We start from the raw sequence: 22,033 nt of genomic DNA, 5'->3' as shown, positions 1-22,033 counted from the left end.
GAACTGAGTCTGTTCAACCTACCCTGCACTCCAATTTGTCACAGGAACAGTTTCCCTGGCCCATTCACATAATGAATGTGGGTATGAAGTTAATGCCAAGGAAGATAAGCACCCTCAGGGTTATTTAAGCCTACCCTTCTCTGTCATTCCCTGCATTATTTCTTAGGCAGTATTATATAGCAGAGGTTTTTTTTTTTTTTTTTTTTTTTTTTTTTTTTTTTTTTTTAATATAAAAACAAGCTGAAGGGGGAAACAGGGTAGTGGCACACCATGAAGATCTGATGCCAGCATTTGCAGTGACCTTGCTGGATGAAAAACGTTTTATTGCTACCTCTTTCAAAATCTATCAGGATCAATCTTAAAATTTGTTTTGTTTTCAGAGAAGATACTGAAGGACATACTGCAAAGGTACACTTTGTCAAGTTAATATCTTGTTTTTACAGAAAACTTCTCAAATTCATCATACACATGTATATCATATTCATTCAGTGAAGTAGGAAATACATAACAGGTTCCACAAAGTAACAAGTCGTATTTCAGAAGCTGACTGTTTTGCTAGGGCACTCTGGATGAAGTCCTCTCCTACTGAAACAAAAGGCTTTGCTCCCATTACGCCCAGCCAGGTCAGACCCGAGCTTCTAATTAAGTCCCTTTTAACTTAAGCATTGCCATGGGAATGAAACTCTGATAGTTTCTTCCGCATATTTCTCAAATTCCCTTGTTTGGATTTAGCTGTGCACGTTCTTGACTTGCAAGCATCCTACGTACATCAGTTTATGCTGGAAAGTATCTGGATGGCTTCCTTAAGCTTTTACGAAGTCCTTTGACATTCATTCCACCTTAGCTGTACTCTGCTTCCAAGTGTGTTTGCAAACTAAGATAAAATTATTTTATAAACTATTGATCTCTAAACAATACCACACAGGCTCAAAGTAAAGTGCTATGACTCCAGCAGCCCTGGAGAGGAATTGCTGTTCAGCCCCCATTCCCAATGCTGAGCAGCCCAAGTCTGTTATCACACCCGACCAAGAAGTGCCCCTGCATCTCAGAATTGTGTAGGATTCATCAGCACCCAAACAGCAGCAGTGCACGTGCACTGGCTCAGGCCTGTACTTGGAAGATACAAGCAGGACCGAGGTGCCTTCAAATGCGAGGCTTGTAAGCTGGGAGGTTAAAAGCAGAATTACGAGAATTAGGTGTCCAATTCCCACCGAGAGCTAGTGGCAATTAGTAGCTACAATAAATACAAAGGGCCCATGCAATTAGTATGCAAAGATGCTTGTGCAGAGGGCAGGCTGAGATTTAATTTTTAGGGTTTCCACAGAGATTTTGTTTGTGACCTAACACTGGATTTTACCTTCAGTACCCTGCTCTATCCAGCCTATGTGCACAGCACAGCACGACTGCAAAACAGGGCTTATCTAAAGAGAGCATTTCCCCGCTATGGAGTCTGCGATGTTTTTTCCATTTCAATTGCAATGGTTTCTTCTTTGAAGGATTGCTAAGTGGTAAGAACAAAACCTGAGACTGTCAGGCTCTAAGCATCACAATTTCTTATGGCTTTACAGCAGAACATTAAGACAGGATGAAGAATTAGCTGTGTCAAGGAGAGAATTTGCTACTGTCAAATTTGTTTAGTTATTCGTAGTTACAAATATGATTTGCTGCTACCAAAAATCAACTAGGCTGTATTGAAAGTGTAATTTGATACCCGGCTATAAATCTCTTTAATAAAGGTGTGGTGGAAATGATGTTACCCATATATAAAGATTAATCTCCATTTAAATATATATAAATTCAGGAAGCTGAACAACACTGGAGGAGAGAGAGGCTTCTTATAAAGCGCCAAGTTGCTTTGTTGCTCCTAGTAAATGCTAATTCCTTTTGCTGCCCGTTTGGTTGTACTTTACACTTAACCACACAGCTCTATTTATTATTCTCACTCTGAACTTTCACGGCATCCCTTTCATCAGCTAAATTCCCCCTTTTGAAACAAACATCTATTTGAACAAAAACAGTCTTTAAAAAAAAAAAAAAAAGGAAAAAAAAAAAAAAGAATCAAAGCATTTTTAGTGAAATGAAGTTTTCTGGACTGAATTACCCAGCCTACACCATAGCATGCTCAGCCACTGGAAATTATTTAGAAACAACCGAAGGATGGGGCCAAAGGCCCGAGGCCTTTATCTGGGCCGGATGATTGATGTGCTGCGGGCCCCGCTGTGGTTAACAGTGATTTTTATCTGTTGCTAGCAGCAACAGTCAGGGGCGCAGCGTGAGGCCAGCAGCCGGCCGCAGCGCTGCAGCAGGCCCGCACACAGGGACAGACAAATAGTCTTTTCAGCCGGACAGGTCTCGTGGGGGGCTGTGACATAAAGGGCCCTTTGGAAAGGCTGGAATTGTCAGCCCTTTGATGGCCGCATGCTGGGCCATTAGCTTCTGTTACTAATTTGCGGTGCATGTGAGAGGGCAGATCTGCGGGAACACCTGCGAGCGGCTCGGGCGCGCTGTGGGACGGGCTGCAGAGGGGGAGCCGGGGAATAAAGGCCGCGGCATAACCCTGCCGGCTAAAGGGCAGATGACACAGGCTATTATCATTTCCAGCCATCAAAAGGGCTGCTCTGAAGTAACATCAAGCTGTCTAACTCAAACCTGGAGGAGCAAAGAAACCGGGGAAATTCAGAGTTAAGATGAGGCCATCTGGAACACGGCGTGCCAGGGCGCTGCAGCAACTTTTCAGGGACGGGTACCCTCGTGTGGCAGGGTACCCAAGAGGAACGGGCTGGATTTTGGCACAAACCACCATCGGTCTGGGCTGTGACTCTGCAATCCGTCTCCTCCAGCCTCTGTGTGCAAACTACAGAAATACAACAGGGAGAAAGTAATATTGAAGACAAAGATGTGCATGGCCGATGCCAGCCCTGGGCAGACGCGGAGGGAACGCTGCTGTTACCTGCTGGGCAGCATCTCAGCTCCTGTACTCCGAACGCCGCCCTGCCTTTCCACCAGCAGAGCTGTGCCCATGAAAGCCGTACCGCCGGTGCCCGCCGAGGCACCCTGAGGTCTCCCCGCCCTGCGCAGAGCTAACCGAGGCGCAGGGAGCAGCGCGCCCGAGATCGCCGAGCCAGATTACGGGAGCGCTGGGAATACAGGGCAGACCTCCTGTCTCCTCGTCCTGCCCTTTGAACACAAAACCACGCTTCCTTTGTTGGTTAACATTCAGGATGCCGAAATTATAAGCATTCAAGACTGCAACTTTAAAGATGAATATAAAAGCAAGTTTTATATTATGTTTGTGCAGGCAACCAGAAAAGTACATGCTGTAAAATAATCTGCAATTCATACTTCTGTAGGGCCCTTTAGTGACTAATGAACACACTAACTTTCAGGCCGAGTTTCACTGAAAAGCAAGTTTTTCAACCAAATTATGAAGCCTACGTGAGTAACGGGATCATTTACAACTCCCACTGCACTGCGGTGTGATGACAACACCACTCCAGCAAATTAACAGGCATCAGAAACCAACCCGTGTCCGACCGAGCCCGACCCCAGCTGCAGTTAGGAGGAAGGCCCATGGTGATAGACACCGTGTCCGGAGGCACACTGATGGGACTCAAGTTCTGTGGTCAAGATGGCCTTAAACTCAAAGTACAGGGCTCTGCTACTTTTGTGGGGGTTCTCTTGGGGTGTTCTCAAACAGCTAAAGGTTGCACGCCACTAGCTAGGCTCCTTAAGTGAGATATGAGACAAACCTATCATTATGAAGGAGGCCTGGGTAAAAGGGCAACCCGTTCTGACCAGACTGAAGCACAAAATTATTAAAAGCATATTACTGCAAGTCTGAAATCAGAAAATGCCACCAGTAAGGCTCCATGAAGCTCTGAATCTGGCTCCTCACAATGCAGCTTTAATTACGTCTCCTTCCTACATGTGCTCCCAGCTTTGCAGCAATTGAACACATTTCAATATCTAAAAGCCTCAATTCATGAGATCTTGATCAAGCCATTGTAAGCTTATTTTCAATGACATGTTTGCCTTAGGTTTCACTACCACTGATAAGAACTCATTTCTTTTAAAGCAAATTCTGACAAAATCAATCAACTTGAGAAGGTCTGCTGAGTGAAAAACACCACACTCGGCAAAGCCACAAGCCACAGCCCTATTGCGGTCCTCTTTAGCCTGCAAAGCCCCTCTCCATCTACATCCAGGGCTCTCTTGGGATTCCTGCAACTCTCCACTGCTGTCACAGAGATGAAGAAAAGCCTACTGTTTCCCCACTCATTGTCCAAGGCCAGCGAAGTAAAGAGCTACCTGAATAGAATACACACAAGGATGTTTGCCCAAGGCAAAGACGGATCAGAGATAAGGTTTTGATCAGATCAGGTGTAAAGCATCCATAACACAAAGCAGAAACTAGTCCTATTGAGGATCTTTCTTTCACACTTCACTCCTGGAGTAAAACAATTCTGGAAAAAAAAAAACACCAACACAAATCAGTCCTTGCCCCACAAAAGCTCTGGATAAAACCATTTGGTGCCAAATGCATTGTTCAGAGGCTGACCCATTTGCACACCTTGTGCCATGCCTCTGAGATCCATCCTGCCTGCCCCTGCACCCCACACAAAGAGCTGGCAGGCAGACCTGCTGCAGCTTTGTTCCTGCACATTTTGACATTACCCAACCCCTCCACGCAATCGTCTGCTCCTCGCTTTCCCTGGCTGTCCAGTAGAGCAATGAAGAAAATTAATGTGAAACTTCAAACTACCCTTCTAATTTTTCTTTCTCTTTTGAGAACCTGCCCTCCTCTTTGATCTTCCCAACGAGCCCGTTTTGATTGCTGACCCAACCACCTGAACAGAAACTTTAAAGCATTAGTCACCGGTGCACAATGTGTCATAGCACTTTGGGCCAACAAGATGGGTAACGCACGGACATTTCAGTTAAAAACACGCCAAAGCCTTTCTTCCTAACCACCAGATTCATCTGAAGTTCATTTGCATAGCTCTTCATGCATGTTTCAACTCGCATACTTCATTTAAACTACACCACCTAAAACAACTTCCACCGTTTTTCTCGTTCAGCCCAGCAGTGTTCCTGGAATCTTTTGAAGAAATCATTTCCTTTGTATTTGCCAGAATACTCAGATTTTAGCATTTATTTCTGAAAGGCAGCTATAGTACCAATCCTGCCAACCCAACAGCTCAGTGGCCATCATTCAGCTGAGGAAATCAACAGAAACTCTTTCCAAAATCCCCAGATTTGCTGTTCTCCCTTCCCCCAAAATACTTTAAGCCTACCAAGTCTGGGGATGAAGTGGGACCTGACAGGCTATGCTGTCCCTACTTTTGTTCTCTGTGCCAACCCCAGTGAAGCCAATCAGCGATCAGAGCCTAATTGTCAGCTTGCGCTAACATCCTTCAGATAAAATGATTAACTTTACATCAATCATTGGACATTATACAAATAGAGTCACTGGAACAAAATACTGCTGCAGAATCAATTTCTTTTGGCTTTGATAATGAATGCCTTGGCTTTTATTTTCCACATAAATGCCTATTTTTTTTTTCATTTATGTATCAAGAGCCCATCATACTGCAGCAACATGAAAGGTTTGTGCGTTCATCTTGCTTAGTGTCTACTAAGGCTTTCTATACGATGCTCGTCATCCTGCAGACCCAGCCACCTCCCCAGGCCTTCTGCCCTTCTGTTTAGGTCCTGGGTCTCTGTTTCAGTATCTGATCAAGGACACAACACAGCAAAGTTAAGAAGAGACACTGACAAGACAGACAGAAAGACAGAAAGGCCATTCCCCTAGGGACCTGCTGTAATCTCTTATCTTTCCTTGAAATATTAAACAATTGTTACCCTACCTTCTCATATGGCACCAGACAAAGCGTTTGTGGAAATCGCCCCTTTAAATCCCTCCCCTCCATGCTCTAAGTAGGATCCATAAATAGGATTTATATAATGAAGCTGATTCTGGCATGCCTGAAAAAGTTCTGTTTGTTAAGAAAAATACTTGAACAAAGATGTACTGTGAGACATTGTTTGTTTGTTCTGAAATACAAATATGCAAATAAGGACACAATATGTTTTAAAAAATAATAAAGTCTTAAATAGATGCCCAAAAATAATGCAGCCAAGCTTGAGAAAAAGATGTGAATATGAAAGCCGTAATTATCTAGCAGTAGGACTAATCCAAAGAGATCGGCTGGAAATAAAAAAAAAAAGAAAAAGAAAGAAAACAAGGGAAGTGCTAAACACATGAGACTGCAGCATTTGGTTTCAGCGCGGGCAGGTGGTTTCCTTGGCACTTGGGCAGCAGAGAGCATTTCAGACGTGCAGCACGCTCTGAAGCCCCCACCGCCGGCTGCTGGCTTGTTGCAGGTTCAAAGATCACGCTCGCTATCCAGTAAAAGCAGCTGCACCTTCCCTCTTTCAAAATCCCATTAATGGCTGGAATTGGATGCATTTGCAAAGATCTTTATGTTGCTTTGCAGATCTGGGCAACAGCCAATGCTACCGCAGGCTGCAGGCTGAGCTCCGTTAGCGATCTGACACTGCAGTCAGCCCTGGTCCTCACCCAGCTCCCAGGAGGGTGAGGCTCCTGAGCTGGGACGCGCCCCTGCTCGGGGTGGGCAGGGTGCTGGTGCCACCAGGGAGGGAGGTGCCACGGGGCCTTTGCTCCTGCAGCTTTCCAGTGGCTGCTGGAGCTGATGACTCCCGGTCCCCTCTAACACCAGCCCTACGTTGCTTTGCCCTGTCAGTTTCAGCGGATGCTCCACACAGTCGCACCCCCTGCGGTGCAGGCTTTCCCAGAGCAGCAGACAACGCTGGACACGGCCAGTGCCTGTTGGTTCCAGGTGCAAGGAACAGGAGAAGTCGCTGACCTGAGATAGTCTAAGACAAAGGGCTTGGAGAAAGAAGGGGGAAGGGAAAATAACATTCAAAATAATAGATATATGTCATTATTCAGACCGTAGGTATATTATATTTTAAGAATAAAATATATCCTCCTAGTCCCTTCAGGTGCTCTTCATCCCACATCCTCCAAAGGGGCACGTTATGCCACGGGGATGATCTTCACGAGGCCTGACATTCAAGTATGGGCAGCAGTTTCGTCACCTCCTCAACATTTTGCACAACAATTAACAGAAGCCTCATTTTTACTACATTGCACTTCAAAGATGTGGTCTTGCTTTGGCTAAGATTTCATGGGAAATTTTAAAAGGGATGTGTTAAAAATTTCTCTCAGGAAAAGCAGCTCAACAACAACAAAAACTGCAAAAACCTAGAGCACAAGAACCCAACCGCACACACATACACACACTTCCAGACATTTAATTACAAAATATATGCGTATGACAGACATCAACAAGCCTACAGGAAGATTCTTGCTTCAGTATTCAATGCAGCTGCAATAAATATTTCAAGGTTTCAAATGGATGCTTTGCAATAGCACAGTTTTCATTTGCACAAGTGCCGCAAGGAAGAATTCAACACATGCTTAAAGCAAAACCAGAGTATTTTCCTGTAAAACTTTAATTGGGAAACTGACACTATATAATCTGTACATCATTGCCTCCGAGCTGTTGTTAAAAAATTAAAGCGGTATCAAAAGAACTGCTTTGTTAAATTAACACGTTATGCATACCAGACAATCTGCACCAGGAAAGGAAATAGCTTTGAGTCAAAAACGCGCTGATTGTTATGGTTGCCTCTGAAAGGCTCTGAGCCACGCAGCACAAGCAGACAAAAGCATCCTACATGCCCTGTACACAGACGCATGCCCTTACAAACATGTGCCATTCAGCAGCACACCTCCACCCATGCACCTCAACACGCAGCAGCAGTGAGTACCTCTGCCCGAGGTTCACGGCAGCTTGCCCAGGGGCACGTTTACAGTACTAATTTAAAGCCTCATTAGCCCCAGGTCTCTCTCTGAAGCTTGTCCATTGTAACCCTGCAGTTTGCTCAGCAAACATACAAGGAAAACAAATCAGATGCCCTAAGCGGTCCTGAGAAGATGACCACCTTCCCTGTCCCAACCTTCTCCAGCCCGTGTCACTGCCACCACCGTTTTGGCTTCTCGCTACCCCAGGCTCATCAGGCAGCGGCGCTTTGCAGTCACTCGCTGCTTGGCGTGCCCAAACTCCTGGCAATGGGAGAGCCCCAGAGACCAAGTTTTCCAAAAACATGGGGGTTGTTCCTTCGGAAAAGACCGCTTCCTCTCATCTGTTTCAAGTTGTTCACCTCTAATTTGAAGTGCCCAAGTAGTTTTTGAAGATTTGATCTCTATCATTTCCTCAATACGATTTACAGCTTTGCACGTGAGGGGCTCTTTTAGCCTCATCCCGTGCATCAAGAGTCTGAGGCACTGCTGTGGTCTGCAGCGGTGAAGAGGGCTTAACAGTTTTGAGGCTTTTAAGATAAGCAAAATTTCCCTTGACGTTGTAAACTCTTCAGGTGGTTGCAGGCAACAGTTTCTGCTTTTTTGATGTCTTCTCAGAAAAGAGCTCACATAATTTTATCAGTCTCTGGGGTGACCATCAGATAACCAAGCTATTCCTGTCTAAACCACTCAATGCATCTCCACCTTCCTGTCACTGGCAATCCACAAGACAACCAGGGGACTCGAGCTAACCGCACGGCTCACAGCTTAACTGATTAAGTAGGTGGGAACTGATGCCAGCTCAGCTCGAAGTGTCTTTCTCTGCTAACCAGAAGCTCGCCGCAAGCTGTAGAGGGGAATGACCACAGATAACACACCGATACCGAAACCGTTTGGTGAAGTTGCAGCTTCCTGCTTGAGTGCTCTCACAATCTCTTCGAAATGAATCTTCGGCAGGAAACTGGCTGCAGTGAAATAGGCTGCCTGGGTCATCGTGTGGCGTGTATTACTGGCTCGTCTTTTCTAGGGACCATTCATTACCCTCTCCCGCCCTCTTCCCTGACTCATTAGAGGTGATGCAAACCAGGGCTCTTCAGAGAACAGCAAGTGCTGAGGGGGAGGGAAAGATGCTTTAAACAAATCTGTGACCACCCTCCACCCATCCCAGCTCAACGCCTGCCAGTTACACAGAGCGTACTGGCCCCAGGCTTCTTCACTGTCATATCCTCATCTTCATGCTTCAAGCCCTTTTCCACGTAAGTCAGCCTGCTGCTTGGCCTAGATGCCATTAAGCAGCTTTGGAAGAATGGTGCAAATACTGTGGGGAAAATTTGTCCTGCAGGCTGGAAGAGGAGGTTTGATCTAACTTTGATCACGAGCCTTACAACTACGCTCGTGTCAACACCTGCTTGTATCTTGCTATGAAAAATGCTTACAGAGAAGAACCTTTCAAACATGAGTGCTTTCTGAGAACAAATTCTGAATCTTTGGTTCCTTACAATGGAAGTAGCCTACTGCATTTAATGTCTCAGCTGTTCGTTGCCTGGAGTGTGAAGGTCAGCCCGAAAGTCAGCAATAAATTGCTTCCACTGGCTTAATTTGGCATTCTTAACCAGGACACAAAGAGAGGGCACACACATGGCTTTGGTGACTCATCAGGAGATCACTTCTGGAGATCTCACAGCCGTCACAATGACCTGATGATACATGGAAATCACCAAGAATTATTTTGAAGAAAAGTAGTGTTAAAGCATATTCTGCAATGGGAGGGAGGGTGAAACCCTGCAGGCAACAATTATATTTTGACTTGCTTACCTCTGGCTCTTTGTAGAGTATAAGTGATATGTGACAAAACAGAGCTGTTAACCACTGAAGTTGACAGCACTGGTTCATCAACCTGTTAAAACCGATGTATGCTTCACCCACCTCGATGCTACCATTTTTTCCCCTTGGTAATTACTACCTGGTCTGAGTGCGATGCTGCCTGAATTAAAACCACACTCTCTGCAGGCTGCATCATCCCTCACCTACAGCACTCTGATCGCTACCACAGGGCCAAAAATCTTCCTGTTTGGGTTAGTTGATTACAAGGGTACCAGGAACTGTCCCAGCATCAAGTCCAAAACATGCCCAGAAAACTTAAGAACCACACCCCACAGCTTCTGAATCAAACCCCAAACTTGTTTTTATTTACAGGCAGCAAAGTACCAATCCAAAAAAAATTGACTGAGGTTTGCAAACACCTAACAACAACACAGCCCTAGCATGTTTCTTGAAGACTGGCAATGACGCTTTCTGAAAAATGAGTGGCAAATTAATCAGACCAGAAAATTCCTCGGGATACTACAGATCTAGGCCATAAGTGTTCATGCACACAAAGAGCAAATCTTACCCATCACACCACACAGAGATAAAATGCAGACAGTCAAGGTATGAATCAGGCTACATTCCTGTAGAAACCACTGCAGACGTGTCCATTATGATGTAACAGTGTGTTAATCTTTCCTCTATTCTGGTTGCAAAACTCTGAATATTCACAATTAGTAGTCCATTACTGTATCTAGAAAGAATCCTTAAATAAAACAGTTGATTCCTTTAAAATTGAGATGTGATATCATTTGAGCGTGTAACTCAGCAGCACCATGTAAGGACCCCGAGTGCTTGCTGGATTTTTTTTTTTTTGAGACACATACTAACACCATAATCAAAAGCAATTTTGAGCTCAAAACTGACCTCAAGGTTACAAGACTCTATGGCAGACTGCTCCTTTTCACTGGAAATACATTGTGCAGCCTAGACGTTAGCACACACACCGGATGGGCCACAGGGCTAATTAAAAAGTAGCTTTGGTGCTTGTGTCTGCTCCAAGAGCAGGTTAGTAAACCAAACTTTAAAAAAGTAATGAAACAAAGTGCTACAGGAGCAGACAATTCCCACAAAAACAAAGCAGGGCTCAGAGTGATGAACAGTTCTATTCAGCCTCTGTGCCTTTGGGTTCCTGACCTGTGATGAGCTGAAAAATGAAAGAAGAGTTACAATCAGCTGCAACTAAGCTGAACATCGGGTATTTGGAACTGGAAGTTAAAAATTTCTCTCCTGACATTAGTCTCATCCATCAGCAGGTTTTAAAACAAGACTTATAATGACCAACCTCGGGTGTGTCAACCACTGGACTTCTGAATTACACCACTGCCTCCACAAAGCTGTTTGCTCAAACTAATAGCCTACCAATAAAGAAGAGTACTTGGCCTTCCAGTTACCAAACAGCATGGCAAAGGTCTCCCACCCGATCATGACTCATCTCACACATGGGCTGCACGCTATGGATTCGTCTACATTTTTCCCCTTGAGCTGCATTCCCTGGCTGTCTTCACGTTTTACATCGAGCCTCCTATGGTTTCGTTTATTTATTTGCCATAAGAAGGAGAAAGGGCACCTGGGTGTTACTTCACTTTCTAAAATGTCACCAGCAAGTCACGGCGACTGGGGCTGGGATCAACAACGAGGAACTGCAAAGCTGCAATGCTAACGCGATGGGAAGTGAAAGCTCCAACACTGTGCAGGAAACATTTCACATGGCTGAGTAGGGCTTCCATCTGAATGCTCCTCTTCTAGTATAGCAGGTGAGAAGTCCAGTCTTTCCAGCAATGATTTGAGTCTTGCAGCAGGAGCCTAACTGCTGCCTGGGCTCCTCCCCTGGCTGCCTGTCCTTCCTACAGGAGCAAGCATGGTGCCATTCCTCTCTTCTTTCACCCCTCCCAAATGGGGGAGCGCTGCCTTTCTGCTGCACACACAGTTAAATTCCCCACTGTATTTACGTCTTAGCAGCCTGGTGTATTGCAGCCAGGCTGAAACATGAAGTGAGAAAGAGCGAAACCTCAACCTGCAGTATACAACAGATTTTCCCCCACGTGCAGTTTTCACAGCAGAGCCAGCACCACACCTCCAATATGCTACTAAAACCGTTCTGTGGCGTGAGATCTGACTTGGGATTTTATCTGTTGTTTTGTTAAATTAAAGCTGCATCTTTGTTTTCTGACATTGGTGAAGATCTCTCTCTAACCTTTAATAACAAATCCCAGTTAAAAGAAGGAGGCGGCAAGAAAGAAATGCATGTGCTGAAATTGAGTGAAGACCACCAGCCTACAGGAAACCCTCCTTGCACTGCAGATACACAGCAGCGAGTTTTATCATCAGTCCAAATAACTGACCCTCTGTAGACCTCCTTATTTCCCCGCCGTTCAACACAGGTAAAACCATTTGGGGACATACTAGAAATCAGTCCCTGAGCACAAGGGCAAAAGGTTATTCCACAGAACTGCACAATTAAATATTTTAAATCCTACAATGCACGAAGAAGACAGCTTTCTCTAATGCCAAAAGCATCCGCAAAGTTCATTCACTCAATCCCTTTTCCTTGTTCTCTCTTGTTCATTTGCTATTAAGGTCAACAAAACATGCCATTTGTCTCATTTCTACAATAGCACTGCGAGTTAATGTCAGTGTTATTTCCTCTGCTGCTCCTCTTACACTCCGTGGTTTTGGGTGTAGGTTTCTGCAAGGGCATATTGAGATATGAGATAAAACAAGAAAGCGTGAACTCGCCTGCCACATGAATTTCCTCCGAGGAACACACCACAGCACCCAGCACAGCAAACTCCAGCAGGCTCACACAGCCCTCAGAAATTGGCTATTTTAACCCCTTCTCTAGGTACAACGCCCTAGCATCGCCAGTTGTCACTGCCCAGGACTAACAGAGAGTTACAGAAAATCAGAAACACACTCTGTCCCCCGAGAGGCTCCACACTCATCCCCTGTTCATTGTGCTCATCTGGTAAGTAGCCCTGATTCTAATCAACCGCCTGTTTTAATTGTCTTTTTGATGGTTTTGGTAAATGGAAAGAAAAGAAAGGTAAAACAAGGCAAGGGCTTGTAAGGAAAGAGTTGGGAGAGCACATAATGATGTGAAAACCACTCAGACAAGCAAATACCCTGCCCTAGTATACTAGGAAAGCTATAGCTCATATATGACACAACTGCCTCAGGACAGTCTTGATCAAAAAGGTCCAGAAATAAAGACCACATATTCTCAAAATCCTTTGCCTTTCCTGTCCAGAAGGGTGTAATCCTTTCCAGGCTGTTGAATTCAAGATGGATTTTGGACAACTCTTCCTTTCAGTGTGCCAGGCCAGTGACAGTGAGGTTATCCTACCCCAAAAGTTGAGCAGAGGGAATTTCCGGGGCTGCATTTGTATAACAACAGCATCTTTCTAGACAGATGAGCCACCGGATCCCCCACAGTGCCCCCAGCCAGGCTGGGAGCAATGGCTGGAAAGATTAAAAATGTGGGCAAAAATCACACAGAAGTCATCTGCCCCTTCCCTCGAGGGGCTCCCAGTGTCTGCCGGCTGCGGCTCCCCCGCAGCTGGGGGGTTCATGGCAATGAGCATCGCCCCACGCCGCTGCTGCCGCAGGGACAAAGGGCGCTGCTGCTGCTGGAGCGGTGCTCGGGCAGCTCCGAGGCCGCCCCTCTGCAGCGCTGCTGGTTCGGGCAGACAAACTTAGCCAGAGAGGGCCCTTTGTGCTTATTTATGGCTGAGGAGATGAGTGAAAATTTATGGGACTTTTCATCCTAATTAAAAGCAGAAGTCGTCTAAAAAGAAACAGATTTTCAGAAAAGGGAACTTCTAAAGGAAAATGTGTTGTAAGGATGTTTATGGGCTCCAGTATTTGTAAAGCTGAAGTATGTAGTTCATTTATGTTTGTACTTCTGCTTACGCTTTTCAGAGGACGTTTCAAAAACCCTCAAGAGCTCCCACAAATCTGGAATAATATATGCCCTAATTACTCAACAGCATTGGAGCTCATGGGTTATGGGAGAGACTCCAGAGTCAAGGGGCCAGCTCCTTGGCTGCCTTACAGCAGCCCGGCCCTATCTCACACAGCACTCGGCGCTCAGAACAAACAAGCCTGGAGTATTTATTCAGTAAGCTCGGCTTGTCTGGGTGAACTCAAACATGGGGAGAGTTCTTGTGAAGTGAGGCTATTTAGGAACACACGCAAAGAACTGCAGCAGAAGTTAACTGCTTTGGACTGACACCCACAATTATATTCCTGGCCCTCCAAAATCCTAGCTATCTTACAGAGAGACCTGCTTTAAAAAACCTTTATATTTCCATTATATATTGTTATTTTTCTATTTCTCATCCTCTGCGCTGCCATTGCTCCTACAGACCACATCACTTTATCACAGTCCCTTTTTTCTTTCTCTGTCTGAGTACCTGTCTTCAAAGAAGATAGAGCACTGCTCCACCTGAAGGGACCATATCTGCCATTCTTCTTCATGTCCAGAAGAGAAAGACAATTACAGTCCATTTTTTTTTTTTGTACTTGGCATCATGGCAAAACAAGATTGATACTTATTTTGGAATGATTACTCCTTTATTCATAAATCTTGTCCAGAAAATCTTGCTCATTTTGCCAGCCCACAGGCACACTATTGTAGGAAACGCATATTAAATTCACTTTTTTTTTTTTTATCATTTAACTTTGGCTCCAGCTCAAGGAGTTTTAGATTCATAACAAGAGCCCTGTTTCCAATATTGATTTTTGGCAAGGAAAAATGCTAATTTATCAGAGGTCCTAAAATACAATGATTTTTCCAGCCCAGCTACAAAATTTTACCTACCTACAGAGGAGAGATTTTTCACTAGTGTATGACAGATCAGCAAGTGGAGGAACCCCATTAGTTACAAGTCAGGTTTGCCTCTGGTCATCGAGCACATTTCCACACCCACGAGCTGAACCACAGAAGAATTCCCAAGCAGAAGCAATACATGCTTCAGTGCAATCCTTTTGCTGATCCTAGTGCAGAAACGGATGTCTCTCAGGATGCCAGATTCTCAATGGCAATCACAGAAGTGGCAAGGTATGTAACGGTCACCTTGGCGTTGAGCTCAGCTTGTTATGAAAAAGAAGCCGCTGAAGGTGCTTTCCTAAATCTGACACTCTGGTCCCCAGCCTGAGAGCACAAGAGCATCCTCGAAGTACCGGGCGGACCAGCGGAGCGCTGCTGGCACGAGCTGCCGCGCGCTTGTGTAACCATCACGCCGAAACGCTGAACCTGCCTGTGCACGCACCCGGGGTTTCTGGCGTGGGAGCAGCCTCCTTAGCGGGGACCATCTGTTTCAGGGTTTCACGGAGCTGCATTGAGCTGGCACGAAATTAAAACAGGCCATGAAAAGAGCTTTACAGGGTATATGAGGGTATAGAAACTGCAAACAGTCAACAGCTCAAGGCTGATGATTCCCTAGCACTTTGCTGTCTCTCGTACCTGTCCTCCTTCCCACTGCGCCTGCCGTACCAGAGCCCACCTCCATGCTGCAAACCAGGCGACAACTCCCAGCACACGTGCCCATGGCACCAGCTAAAGAGCTCCGAGGGGGTAAAGGTGGCCCTGGGCAGCTCAGTTAGGTGACAGCACCCTGCACAGCCCCACCAAGCACACCGAACAGACACATGATTCAATGGGAGGATCCTGCAAGGCCACGAAGATCATCTCCAACAACTGGGAAGCCAGGGCAGGCTGGGCCACAGGCACGCGGTGCAGCAGGGCTCGGGGTGCTCCAAGCACAGAGATGCTCGCTCCGGGGCTGCCTCACAACACAGAAAGCAGGCGGGCTGTGTGGTACAGGTAGTGCTGACCTGGCTCTGGATGACCTGCTTGGCTCTGCAGGCCTCAGGGACTTTTTGCAAATTTCTTGACACCCATGAGCTTGTCTGAGTTATCGGAGACGCTGGTTTCCGGTGCTCAACAAGAAAGATGTAAAACCAACAGAATTTGATGAGCTGCCAGGGATTCGACTGGGCTGCAAAGACTTTGATACTTTACAGAAGCTCAGAATAAAAATCAGCAGCTGCTGTTGCCAAGTGTGCGTTACTGCTTTTATGAAAAATAAGAATCTTTCAAGAACAAATAAAACAAAACAAAGACATCTCATCCTCCTGCACTTTTGTTCCGAGGTACGCTCAGACGGGGTGGTTCACTGCCTACCCGTTTGCCATATGCTTTCACGTTTATTCACTCCTGCATTTTAGCCCCTTTCATTTCAGAAGAGGAACAGCTGCACAGATGTTCTATAAATAAACTGCATAATTTATTGGAAAAGGTTTTTTGTTTATTTTTTAAGCTACCACATATTCCCGATTCCTTCCTTTACTGTACTCTGTAGAACTGAGCCAAGTTCAACTGCAGCTTGGGTTTGTCTATACGATGAGCCCAACGTTATAAACAACTGCAACTTTTTAGCCATTAATAACAAACTGTAAGTACCAATTTTATGTTCGTTGTAACTACTTTCTAAGTATGTTAGGTCTTCAGTTGACTTAGCTATCAGAAATTTGAAAAATGGTCCACGGGGCAACTTCAGTGCTATACACTGAAACCTCAATATATAGCTAATTTCTAATTTTACATTTATTTTTCAACAAATCAGTGCATTTTCAGATAGACAGGCCTCTCATACTGTTACCAAAAAGACAATCTGTTTTGTCTGCTCGGAGCACACAGACAGACCTGTCTGACTAAAATCACTAATCTCATTTGTGCGTGCAGGAAGTGTGACAAATGGCTAGAGTAGTTTATCGCATATATGTAACAATCAAGTCATAAAGGGAATAAGATATTAACCTCCATAAACAAACTAGCATTCTGTTTCTCAGCACAGCGGAAGTATACGTTCAGTAAGATAAGGACATGGATCACATGCTATTGATGAGATAAGGAGCCTGCAGAAACACTACAGACACAGATATGTCTCCTGTTACCCATCTCAAACTATGTGTCTTTCAAAACTTTATTTTGGGAAATCTGTTTATAAGAAATTTTGCCCGTGACCTCCTCAGACAGACTGAAACTACACGCCAAGTCGCTGTTAGCACCACTTTAGAGGCCACAATTTTCACATCTAGAAATTAAACCTACGTGCAGCTGCAGTTAACCAGAGGTCTTTGTTAACTTCAGCGACACCAGGATTTCAGTTATTGCAAACATGGTCCTTATTTTAGGCTCTGTGGGAAGCCTGAAATCAATGAAGTTGTTGGAATATTCAGCACTCTGGAGCTATTATGCAGACCCTTGTATTTAACTTTCTGAACTTCATCTCCCGGGCCCCCAGCTTGCCGAGGCAGGTGGTGCCAACCTGTGCTGAGCACGCAGGCAGGCCTCGCCTGCCTTGCCCTCTGCAGCCCAACTGGATGGCTGAAACCTTGGACTGAGACTTGTCACACAAGAGACCTACGACAGGTTCTAAGTACTCTTTCTGCAAACGTGCATTTCTTTCCTTAAAATGCCCTCTGATTTATTTACCAGCATTTCTAAAATCAACCTGGTCTGTAAGGACAGCTGAAGGAAGAGAATGGTGAAGCGTGCAGATTTGAAGCAAGCTAATTAAAAAATGAACACGCACAAAATAATTTGTGGTATTTAAACAGCTGCTTATGAAACCCGGTACAAGCACTTCACAGAGTAACGATATATATCATCATTTTGCAAGTGACAGTCTTCAACGACACAAGCCGTGCACAGATATCAGGAGGATATCAGGCAAGTACAAGACACGGTGTCTCCACCGTGCCTCCTGCTAGCACTACTTCTTAATGTGCTTTCACCATGTCTGGCAAACAACCTATTTGATGTAAACAGGGGCAGAGCCAAAATACTGACTTAGTGTTTCATATACAGCTGCTTTCATGAGACAATGAAAACTGTTACAGGATATTACGGACAACCCCTGGTTTGGGGCCAGTCTTCTTGAACCGGTGGTTTGAACATCTCTGCCACCTGGGAGAATCAGCTTCCAGCACAGGTCTGGGCCAGCGAGGTCTGGCAGTGCTGGAAGTGATAGTGTCTGCCTTATGCTGAATCAATTTGGAGCAGCATCGGAGTCTTAAGGGAAACAGTCAGCCTCAACAGCTGGTAGTTGGTGAGGCAGAAGGCAATTTAATAGGGAAAATGACAACCCAAAAGGAAAAGCAACCCCAGCTCACAGTGCTCATGATCTCAAAATACTGCCTTGGCATGCAGAAAGCTCTTACCTCCCTTGACAGGTTATGGGTTGGCTAAATACAAGAAACTTGTCCCCAGATATGCACAGAGAAGGAGCTAGAAATCTTCTCAAAATAATTTATCTGAGAGACAGAAGCAAATTTCTTAACATTCAGTGATGGTGGAAAACAGTCCTGTGATTTACTGGCCTAGAGACTCTAAAAAGAACTCTTCGGCCTTTTTCCATTAAGATTTTGAAACCTATGTTATAGCCAGTGGGAAACTGTTTCATTCCCCAACCATGCCCTCAGTCATGAAATCTGTGAAGATGATTCATTATTATTCATGTGGTGCCACAGGCATGCATGACATTTCACAGACAAAAAGAAGATACAGCATCTGCCTTTAGAAGCTTAGGTGGATCCAGCTGTTCACATACAGGGGGAGGAGCACTCAACTGGTCTGCAAATACAGATTTAAATCCCTGTACGAGAGCAAATGTTCCTCATCGCTCTGTGAATTAAGTAACGATACTCACCTGGGATGCTGGAAAGCTTTTCACAGAAGGATACTTAGGAGACACGTGTCATTACTGTCTAAAAATTTGTGACAACATTCATAATACCGTAAGACTTTTCAAGTCATGTGTTATTTTTTAAAACATTTGTGATTTAAATGTGCCTAGCTTTGTATTATGTCTTTCTGATAATACATATGATAGCATGCAACAGTGTTGCTATGAAATCAGAATATAAATTGTGAACTGCCTAGCAATTAATTCATTCTCTGGGCACACAGCACCAGGTAGGACCTCACGGGTTCCATCAAACATCTCCAAACAAATTATTTAAAGAAAATAATTCATGTGATTGTCACGAAAAATTGTGTACCAGTTTTCTCATAAGCTTCCTAAAGGATAAAATTTACCCATTTTGACTGATGGAAAGTGAACAGCTATAGCTGTTGATAAGAGTTTTAGACCATGTGTCTAGAAGACAAAATTTTATCATGGCAAAGGTCATGAAAAAAGCAATTACTGTCAATAAGTGTGGGCAGGAATTGTTAACGGCACGTAGATGTTCTCATTCAGATTTGCATACAAGATTAGCAAACACCTTTACTTACAGCCTTTGCACTAGTAATGAGGGAATACATGATTTATTGGCTGAACAACCAGGATACCATAACGGCTAGCTACATACCAGACACTGGTTATGGGAGGCAGATATAGTGTGATTCCAGGAATTTTCATGTTGGCATTGCTAAGCCACTCAGACCCTCTCCTATTTCTTTGTTAATACATGCACTAACACCTACGTGCCTGCCTTTTTGGACCACTGAGCAGCAAAGGTACCCAAATAAACAAATAACTATACCATCTCTATGTGAGGAAATGTCATTGTTGTACACACAAATAAGGTACAAGAAAACAGAAACAGCCAATTCAGCATCACTACTGCACTGTATACGTATGCAGATACATCCTGGCCCTGCAGCACCAGCCCTATAGCACTTATACCTGGGACCAGCAACACCATCCTCTGAAAACAAGGGATTTTTTCTGCTACAATGTCTTGTAACTCAGAGCTTGTAAACAAGAGAGTATTGACTTTTTGTTCAGACTGGTGAGGGTCACAATTCTTCTTAAAGTGCAGTAATTTTCTCTTTGATTTCCGTATTTAATGCACAAATGACAACCTATGCAGGGCTGAGCGGGAGAGGAGAGGAGGGAAACATCTCCCACCGGTGTTGAAAACTCTCCCCTCTCACGTCTTGTAATTCTCAGGAGATGGCTATCTAGCACAAATGCACGATAAAACAACCCCAAACCCCTCCCTGTAGGCATAAAATTAAACTCAGGGAGCCCCCAGACTCCCAACGCTCTCTCACGTCAGAGCAGTCCCTTGCCACGTGCATGACAGGCCTCTTCTCTAAGCCTATTTTTTACGTTCTGCATTTCTTTCGTGTCAGTGGATATGCAATAGGTAATGTAAACCTCTGCAATCAACATCAACAGAAGTGAAAGAATTAGCTGTAAAATGACTTACGGAGTAGCCTCTTCCTGAAAGCGATTGAGCAGAACTCTGTGGGAGGAAACAATATGCCACAGTAAGTAATGCAAGAGATTCTGTGTAATGTAAGATAAGATCATTTTGAGATTCCCTCCCCCAGCCCAGTATTCCTTAGGGGAAAACTTCACCACCAGAGCGCCTCAAATTATCTTCTGACATTCTGAGTGCTGCCACAGGAGTAACAGCAAAAGAGCATTTCCAGGTGAGGGCTCCAGGGCTATTTCAGACAAGGGTTTCATAAACTACAGCAGAGCTTCGACAGCGCCTTCCAACTAAGGTAAAAGCTCTCAGAGTGGGATACATCTTCATAGAAACACAGACTCAAGGATGCACTGAAGTATGTGTTTTCAACTGGCCCTCTTCAGCACGTAATGGCAGCTTCCACGGAACAGCACGCAGGCACAAGGGTGCTCTCCTGAAGCAGGCTGCACATTTCCCTCACCAACTCTCCATCGTGTAACCACATACCCCACTTTCCACTCCCCTCCTAGGAATTCATGAGCCTCCTGCCTTCATCGCTGCAGTATTACCATATGACAACTCTATCTGAGACAACAATGGCACCAAGGCACTAATTTATCATCTCTCAGAGCTTTAATAAGCATTCTGTCCCTTTTGAATAAGTTAAATTATATTGTTTACTTCTGCTCTTCATTCCAGCTCCTCCTGCTCCTTTCTCTACCACATCCTTACCTCTTTCACAGGCTGCCAAATCATTTGGTTCTTTTCCTTTTTATTATACCATCTCCAGTCACTTGGATCTCTTTCCCCTCGCTACAACCCAAGACTGTTGAGCCACTGTTTTTCGCTGGCAGTGGCTTTCTCAAAGCAGCTAAATGAATTCCACCTCTATCCGCAGCTGCTGCTCTGTGCCTTGTTTTTGGAAAGTAGAAAGGAGCCTGGAACAGTGGTGGCATATGACAAGGGGGGAGCTGCAGCACATGACCCACACTCTGCAGGCCGATTTCCAAGTGTGATTTACAATCACGATGCCCTTGCTACGTGACTTTATTAAACAGGACCCAGGGAGCCTTAGCAGCCCCATTTCCAAGACTGATGTGCTAGTGGGTACCAAAGCCTAAACAAAAGTACTGGAACACTGCAGGCTGGTCTCCAGGATTGTTTGTCTTTGCAGCAGCGCCAGGTGTTGCCATGTTACTAAATCACCAGAACAGCACAGTACCCCCAAAAGATTGATTAACACAGACTGTGGACTACTGCAAACACTTGCAATTTTCCCCCACTAAGATAACAGAGCCTCTCAACTACCATTTTCAAGCCTTTTGATCAGAAGATAACCCAAATACATCCAGAAACCTTTCCAGACTCCTGCACTCAGCAGAGGACTCAATTCTTCCGTCCCTCAGCCTGTGCTACCCACCTTGTAACTGCCCCAGGCACCAGAGAATACTCTGCCAGCCAAGCGCCCATGCAGAGACGTTTCTGAGGTGCAGAAGAGACAACAGCAATGCCCTACAACCAGGTGAGCGTGGGGGATTGGGGCTCCCAGCAGCCTTACCCCCAGCCTGCCTGCCTGGCACGGGGAGCAGCGTGCCAGGAGGAAGGCAAGCTGTGCGTCCACACGTCTGCAGCTGATGTGGGACTGGGCACCAGTGCCCATCCCCTGGCCTGGCACGCAGCGCCCACACCACGGTCCTGCTGCAGCCCCAGCATCTCTGCTCTGTAGGAAAAGGGCAGCTCTCACAGGCCAGTCTGAGATGGCAGCAACAAAGCGCTCCCAGGGTTTAACTTTCAGCCTTTTGCATATTACACATTGCTTTGGCCTCTGCCTCCAAATGCTGGAAAAAGATAGGGAGATATTTATAAACCTCTTTAATGTAAACTGCCCAGAAATAAGACTGGTGAAATGAAGGGCAGTAGCATTTATTTCTTTTTGAGAAACTAAGAACCTATCCCTCCTCCTAAATACATTAACAAAACAAACACTCATGGGATTCAGCCTTGTATAGAAAAAAGGTTAATACCAATATCCTGCTATCTACATAAGTACACTGAACAGCTGAATAC

At 45.1% G+C, this 22,033-nt stretch overlaps 1 protein-coding gene across 10 annotated transcripts in view; it reads right to left on the bottom strand.

The window, feature by feature from the left end:
* Positions 1-22,033, bottom strand: part of FBRSL1 (fibrosin like 1) — a gene marked incomplete at its 5' end in the record, with an annotated part of 515,014 nt that overhangs the window by 260,628 nt on the left and 232,353 nt on the right. For 9 of the 10 annotated variants that reach the window (XM_084297481.1, XM_084297487.1, XM_084297482.1 and 6 more), the window contains one exon: positions 19,982-20,017. The exons of the other annotated variant lie outside the window; for it this stretch is intronic. In XM_084297481.1, the coding sequence (XP_084153607.1) occupies positions 19,982-20,017 (36 nt within the window). The remainder of the gene's footprint in view (positions 1-19,981; positions 20,018-22,033) is intronic. 10 annotated transcript variants of the gene reach the window in all.

Source organism: Netta rufina (genome assembly GCF_964035555.1).
Source record: "Netta rufina genome assembly, chromosome: 17".
Classification (NCBI taxonomy): domain Eukaryota; kingdom Metazoa; phylum Chordata; class Aves; order Anseriformes; family Anatidae; genus Netta; species Netta rufina.
Note: the sequence above shows the minus strand (reverse complement) of the source record. Positions and strands in the feature narration are given on the sequence as shown.